The sequence below is a fragment of the Meleagris gallopavo genome, chromosome 20 (assembly GCF_000146605.3).
Source record: "Meleagris gallopavo isolate NT-WF06-2002-E0010 breed Aviagen turkey brand Nicholas breeding stock chromosome 20, Turkey_5.1, whole genome shotgun sequence".
NCBI lineage: Eukaryota > Metazoa > Chordata > Aves > Galliformes > Phasianidae > Meleagris > Meleagris gallopavo.
In genome coordinates this window covers 3,620,708-3,628,515 of record NC_015030.2, presented here as the reverse complement: position 1 = coordinate 3,628,515, position 7,808 = coordinate 3,620,708, and the positions used below count along the sequence as shown (strand labels likewise).

The 7,808-nt window shown below is 39.4% G+C and overlaps 1 protein-coding gene across 1 annotated transcript in view; it reads right to left on the bottom strand.

Moving 5' to 3' along the window:
* Positions 1-1,652: 1,652 nt before the first annotated feature.
* The window catches only part of CD7 (CD7 molecule), a 7,786-nt gene continuing 1,630 nt past the window's right edge, over positions 1,653-7,808 (bottom strand). Inside the window, exons 2-5 of the mRNA XM_010721259.3 lie at positions 6,631-6,975; positions 5,109-5,453; positions 4,237-4,349; positions 1,653-3,374 (exon numbers count right to left, since the gene is read on the bottom strand). Coding sequence (XP_010719561.1) covers positions 3,270-3,374; positions 4,237-4,349; positions 5,109-5,453; positions 6,631-6,975 — 908 coding nt within the window. The 3' untranslated portion in view covers positions 1,653-3,269. The remainder of the gene's footprint in view (positions 3,375-4,236; positions 4,350-5,108; positions 5,454-6,630; positions 6,976-7,808) is intronic.

Genomic DNA, 7,808 nt, shown 5'->3' with positions numbered 1-7,808 from the left:
TGTACACTAAACCAAAGAAACCACCTCCAATGTTTTCTTTCACAGTTTTTTTCCCCCCTCCCCACAACTGTGGTCACATTGCTACAGAAACCTACTGTTAAATATCACTTTGCTTATCTTGAAACTTCATACAGCACCTTTCTGCAAATGTAGTTCTTTTCTTCTAAACCTCTACGCTTCCCCCCTGACTCCCCCAACATCTGTAGTCTTTTATTCACACAAAGCAAAGATGGGTTCAAAAGCCCAGCAGAGTAAGGTGTTGTTATCCTTCCCAAGCAGGCATGCTCTGGAGGAAAGCCTCTGCTATAACCTTAACATTAGCTCCAGCAAAGCCCTGTTAGATCCCATTTCACATACTTGGGATTTGAGGCTTTACTTGTAGACCCTGTGAATATTTTCAGGTATTCTACTGGTGTGACTCTCAACTGGAAGAAGCAACCCAAATCAGCTAGCAGATCTTACAACAAAACACAACAGACCACAGGGACTTTAGTTCCTAGATTAGTATCTGTAGGGAAAGGCAATAGCAGATAACCAGTTCTAACTTATCCAAAAAAGGATAATGGTCACAATCCAGATAAAGAAAGAAAAATTTACCTACCTGTGTCAAGAATCGGGGCTCAACAAGTACTCCAGAAGCAAGAATCTCCAGGTAAGACCCTTCCCTGACGGCAACCAGCTCTTAAATGAGGTTTGGGAGAGCTGGAACCTGTTTCCACTCCTTCCAGTCCTGCAGATGAATTGCTTTCACCTGTGTCCCAAGGCTGGCTGTGTCCCTTCACCAGGTGCTCAACCATTAGCTCAGGCCTTGACTTAGCAATTCCCATACAGTACCTAATTTATAGAACAACTACACTTATGCATGAGCTGAGCTTCTCAGAGATGGAAGCAAAAGTGGAGGAACCCATTCCTCTCTGACTAACAGCTATGACAGTTCTCTCCATGCAGCTCTCTGGGGTGCACAGAGAAGGGTGCCAAGGTGCTCTTTCCTGAAGAGGCCTTGGGGTGAGGGGAACCAGAACCCACAAGGAGACATGGACCCATGAGGGCTGTGCTGGCCCAGCCACAAGACCCCACAGCTGCGTCCACCTTGAGAGCAGTGCTGGCAGCCACTCTGCACCCCCTCCCCCCTCCATCCACAGCCATCATTGACTCATGAAATGGCCCACAAAATGTCTGCCTGTCTCAGCTGCTCGCTGTGGGAACAGGAATAGCAGATTTATTTCCAAACTTTGCCTGTTTTCTTCTGAAATCTCCTTCAGCACTCCTGCAACGAGGAAGGCAAAGACACAGTACAAACATTAAATAGAGCCCACAGTGGTAGGGTGCCATCTCCTGCTCTAGATCTAGCAAGTGCCATAGTCATCATGACAAGGGGCTGTCCGAGGGACGTGCCAATTCCTCCCCAACACCATTTGACACTTTTGGCATTTTAGGAGCCTTGTCTTACCTGCCACTAAAGGACTGCATGAGTACACAACTTTCAGAGTGTTCTTCTGTGTTTAGTTCAGCGATGAGCGATACAGTGCTTTTCAAAAAACAAACAAACAAACAAAAGAGACTTTGTAAATAAAGAGAAAAACATCATGCTTTTTATTTGAAGTGCTGGTAGGTGAAATTTGACAAAAAAAAAAAAAAAGCCTTTGTTTCACTTTATTTTAAATTGTAATCTACACGAAACAGCCCATTAAATATCTAGCATTCATTTGCAAAATACATAAAACAGTCTTTAATACACATACAAAAGTAACAGGTAACTGTGTAAAACCCCAGGGCGCAGATCAGAAGCATCAGTTTATCCATGTAAAGCTACATGAGACTTGCAGGATCTGCAGTCAACAGACACACCTCTGCTCCAAGGGAAATCCAGACCCACCAGACATTTGGATGAACAGATTTCCCCCTTGGATCTGGTGCACAGCATTTCACAAGTGACATTTAAAGGAAATGACCTCTCCCAAGCAGCAGGCTTGTCATGGAAGACCTTGTGTGCCTGGCTCAGCACCAGCTAAGCACACTTATGAAGGGCAAACCAACCTTTGTCCTTCAAAAAATAAACAGACACATCAGTAAATAAAGACTCTAGTTCTAGCCTGTCCTCAGATGCCACAAGCCACTTCTGTCAATCCTGCCTCTTGATTAGGCAATTTGATGTTCTTCTGGGCATGCAAAATTGTAAACTGTTCTTTGCACTGTTGACCCAGCTCTGCAAAACCCAACACTCTTGAGGACAACTGTTACCTTTCCTCAGCTGTGGAGACCTGTGCTTATCCTAAATAAGGGTTCTAAGCCACTACCAACTAAAATGTAGAGCTGATGAAAATTTTTTTGCTAAACTCTCTCTTAAGAGTGATTTTGGATCAGGCTCAGCTGTGCCCAGGCTGGAGTGTTGGCATTAGTTTTATCCCAGATTAGTTAACCCTGTATCGTACTGTCTAAAGTCACCAGCCTAGAGAATTACAATCTGCTGTGTCATTTTTAAGGCATCTTGAGTTTGAGGCAACACCAGCATATCACATATTTCTGCTTTCCTACAAAGCCGTCATGCACCAAGTCTAATCACTTTGCGTGTCAACACAGTCAAGACTGACTCCAACCATGCCATACCTCCAACAAGGTCACTAATTTAATAGCTACAATTGACTGCAATTTTATTGGGCCATTTTGATCTTTGAAGAGCTAAACCCACACATATCCAGCCCTTAACTCCTAATGTACTCTGTTCCCAAGTTTCTGAATTCTCGTCAGAATTTGCCTTAACTTGTGAGTAGTTTTAGCTACCAGAGCTCTTGAGCAGACTCACATGGACATTTATGAAAGCCATACTCCATTCGTGAGTGAATCTATTGCATATTATTAATCAAACCTCTTATGGTCTTCCTGAGCATTTACTAAAGCTCAGAACCAGACTTCTCAAACCATCACACCTTTTCCATAGTGGTTACCTATCAGTCTAAGAAACAATCTCACATATTGCCTATAGCCAAACACACACTCCTAAAATACTGCTTTTCACGCACCGTGCTGCAAATATATGTGCAAATATGTGTGTCTCCATCCTTTCTATGCATGAAAAAGTAAGAGGTATTTCACAAGCAGTCAAAATAAGTAAAAACAGCTTTGGAAATAAGGCAGATTTTTCCTTCTGCTAAATAGGGTAGGTGATAGCATTTCTTGTTCAACCACTACATCAAGTTGCTAAGGCAGCTCTCAGAGACACCTGAAAAGGAACAGTCAATCCACGTGTGGTACCAGCTCACAGCAGCTTGTTAGTTGGAGTAAGTGTTAGTTCTGATTAAGATGTTGCTTCTAGAACTGAAAGACATATCTTCATACACTACATTTGTTTTCTTTTTCTGGAAAAATTTCTTCATCTGCAAAACAAAGCAAGCAGCCATTAAGAAGAGAGCTTGAATTGGAGCCAGCTTATCTTCTAGTAGTCCAGTTGCTTGTGAAAAAACATACTGCTAAATTTCTCTTGGAATACAATAGCCTCTTAGAGATTTATGTGGAAACATGGCCTAATCATTTCACTCTGCATTGTCAGCCTTATGGAATCCTGCTAAAAGTTCCTTCAAGATTTGGATGTAATTGCAGTCCCAACTTAAATAATGCTGATCTGTAAATTTTTGTTCATTACCAGTGCCACAAAAGATCAGTTCCCACAGCCTTAATTTTTCCACAATGATATAATGCTACTATTTTTAGCTGTTCTGAAGCTACAAGTAAAACACAAGAGTCTGACCTGCAAATTGACCCTGACAACTTTGAGTAATGTTTATGGAGTGTAGAAACCCCCCAAAGTGAATAAAATTCTGGGTGCTTTCTGTAAAAAAAAAAGAGAAGGATGTAAAAAAATCTTAGTGAAGTTTCTTATCACGATTGACAACGAATAAGAGAAGCAAAACAGAATAAAGAATTGCACCATTTGGGGAAATAGATAAGATGCATGGCTGTGTTGTTGACTTCAGAACTTACCCAACTTTCCCTGTTGAAAAGCAAACACTATCTCATAGTTTACTAAATGCTACAGAAACATAAGAAGAAGTATTTACCTCCAAAAACTTACAGCTAGCAGACATTAAACAAGGGCAAGGAGGAAACAATACAAAACCTTAGGTTTATCAACTGCTTGCTTGATTCAATTACTATTTAATACAATGACTGTAATTGAAAACACACCTATTCACTCAACCTGGATTCAGATTCACTTTTGCATGGTAACAGCATACTTACATTGATACAGTTCAAGATGTAGAATATCAGTGCAGATAATAGCAGCACTCCTACCACACTGCTAAGAGTGTATATGGCCAAGGAACCGATACTGCATTCTGTCTGCTTCCCACCTGCATGTGGAATTGTATTAGTAGTAGTATAAAAATGAGGAGAGGTACAATTTTATTTTTATTATGGAATTTACAGGCTGCAAATAGATCCTTCACAACTCATAACATCTGTGTAAACCTTTGTTTAATTGCTCAAAGATCCCATCAAAGTCCAATGCATAGAGTTAAACTGCACAGGTAACATCAAAATCAAGTGTTACACTGCTGTTTTCATCTTCATCTTAAAAACAGTTACAACAATAACCCGCAGATCAAAAACCTGGCTCTGTAAAATATGCCCTGGCTCTGTAAAATATGCTTACAGTTTGCTCGCTATTATAATAAGAGATCATTTTTGTTATCTTTGCTGCTCTAAGTAAACGCCTGAGGACTTGTTCTGTACTTCCTAGCACAGACTTGCTACAATGAATGATTTCTCAGACACTTGAAGTCCCATTAAGGTGATAGAACTGATGCTAAAAGCACCGATTCATTTTCTAAAACAGACTTTTCACGCAGTGAAGAGATTATTGTCTGATTTTGACCTTTTTCTTTGTTAAGATATGTGATTATGGAGAGTTTCCCCTTTTAAAATTCCCTTCTGGTTGGTCAATGGCAGGTAAAAGCACGGTGCTTATTTAGGACTTGGAATACAACAGTGAGGGGAGTCGAGCGCTCTTCCCAGCCTTTCTACCTGCCTTAACTAAAGTTCTACAAGCTTTTACTCTACCTTTTGTTTTCTAGCATGCCTATACTTATTTATGATTAAACAAACAGTACCTTTAACCAGCACCATGGTGCCACTTTCATTGACTGAGAGAGAGGAATTTTTCAGCCCTGCAGCACATACGTATATGTCGGTATCGTCTTCCTGTAGGTTGTGGAGAGTTATCACTAGTTTCTTCTCTTGCTTTGAATACTCCAGGCGATTAGCAAAAGTGGGAAAAATAGTTGTAGTGTTCTGACTTGAAACATAGAACACTTTTTCAGGTTGCATGCGAGTCTTGAGCAACACGGTGCCTTCATCTTCAAGCGAGCTTTTCAACACACAGGTAATGTTGATAGACTCTCCTTGTTGAGCACGGATAGACAGTGGTGACTGTTCAATGACTCCATTGGTTTTAGCTAAAAAAAAAAAAGAGATTAATGGCTACCACAGACAACACATTGCATTTTAACTAGGGAACAAATAGAGAAAAAACAAAGCACAGAAATTTTGATTTTTTTTTTTTTTAAGGCTAAATCTCTGCACGCTTTCAGTATACTCCATACTTTTCGATGTTATCGTTAACAATGTAGATGAGGGAATAAAGACAACTCATCACTTTTGTGCAAAGATAACTCTGGAAAGGTTGCAGTCATTTCAGAGAAAAGGTTCAGAATCAAAAAGATATAAAAGATAATTTTAAAACATAATTTGGAGAAACTGTATATAGCCAACAAGATGGAATTCATTTGAGAAAACACAGTGAAGAAATCTGAAAAGAGAAGCCACAGTCAAAGAGGAGTGTGATAAGTAGGTTTAAATGCCCATTACTGATCCAGCAATAAATTAATTCTTGCATTCCTTGGGGACTGGAAAGAAAGAAAACTGTAATTTTAGTAAAGATATTTTCAGGTTAGAGGGTCACACCAGAAATGTAGGTATGTCTGAGAATAGTCTTCTGAAGAACATCTCAACCTGCTTTCAATGAAAATAAAAATTTAAAAAGAGAAAAGGAAAAGAAAAGAGCAGAAAATAAAAGAAGAAAAAGACAGAATTCTCCAGAATTGAACCAGAAATGACTATGAGCAGGGAAGTTTCCTCTAAAAAGAGATAAAACATGAATCCCTGTATCACTGACATTCAACCCACCAACCCTGCCTAGCACCAGCTTCCTCCTTATTGTTGCGGTCTCATTTAAGGTGGAATGGTAAAAACGAAAAAGATTTGCAGAGACTACTACCAGAAAAATGGTTCATTGCTTTGCCAGATGTTCGTAAAGATTTCTCAGACTGCTGTAAGAACAGCCATGGGTTCTCACTGTTTGCAAACTTCTGCAGTAACGCCTCTGACTCACTGCAAATCTGTAGCAAGAATGAAATTAATTATGAATTGATGCTTTAGGGGGTTTGTTGATAGCGTTCTAGCTGATGTGTTTTCTCCATCTTTTCAGGGAACAGACCTACACTTCAAATCAAGACATTACCTGAGCAAGCATGCATAATGCTCTGTTAGACTCTCTGCTTTTTTCCCAATCTGTTATTTAAAATAAATCTCTGTATTTATTAATTCATAAGACATAGAGTGGAACCACTGTACCTTTCACGATCACAATGACTGAATTCCAGTCTTGCTTGCTGTGATGGTTGTTTTTAACATAGCTGGTGCATTGGTAGATATTTGAATCAGATTTCCGTACGTTGTGCACAGTGATTGTGAGATTGTTTCCTTCTTTTAAATACGTGGTGCGATTTCTAAAATCCGGATGTATAAATGAAGTATTCCTGGTGGAAATGTATACAATATTGGCTGATGGTCTGCTAGTCTTCAAGTATGTCCCCAGTTCATTTTCTGAACTGTTCTTTAAACAAGTTATATTAATGGATTCTCCTTCCCAAACACTGATAATGTCTGTTGGCCATTCAATACATACATTTTCTTTACCTACAAATAAGAAATGCAATGGAAATCATAATATCTTGATGTATATATATCAAGGTAATTTGCAAATGATGACAGAATGGCAGAGAATAGAAGAAAAATTTGGATTTCAAAGAAAAATTAAGCTTCAGTGGGAAATCAGGAAACTCGATAATGTAACTTCACAGGAAGAGAGCAGCAGGAGGTATAGTACTACAGCCCGTATTAAGAAACAAAGGTATAAAAACATGTAAGGAGAACATTTGTGTTTCTCCAATGACCTGAAAATAACAAGAAACTGAACAAGAAGTGCTTACAGAGCGAACAGTGTGGAATCAAGATCAAATGGCAAACATGGAAAGGAAATTGCATTCCAAGCAAGGAAAGAAAAATGAAATAGAGTCTATTGCATATCTGATAAGAAAACAGTGTAGAAAGTATTCAGTGTTTATGAGATGGTTAAGGTGCCATACATACTTTAAACAACTCACCTTAATAAGGGAGCAATCACAGAAGTCAAAAACAGATAGACATCATCGGAATTTAGATACACTAAGTTAATCCAACCTGCCCAGAAAGGAGAACATTCTGCCTCCTACCTTTAGGAAATTAAAGCAATCCACGAGTCATTGGCAATTACTTTTCAAAGTAAAAGAGAAAGTGGGCAATTGAGAAGGCTGGAGAAGCGCAGTGTGTTCTGATTTAACTAGCTGGGAAAGAAAGCTCAGGAGTTCATCCCCATCAGCCTTGAAATCAGCACTTCTAAGCTGAATCCCATTTATGTGATATAATAACCCAAGTAGTTAATGGCAAGCAGCCACAGCCAGTCAATCACTTTCTCTAAAAGATCAGAGTTA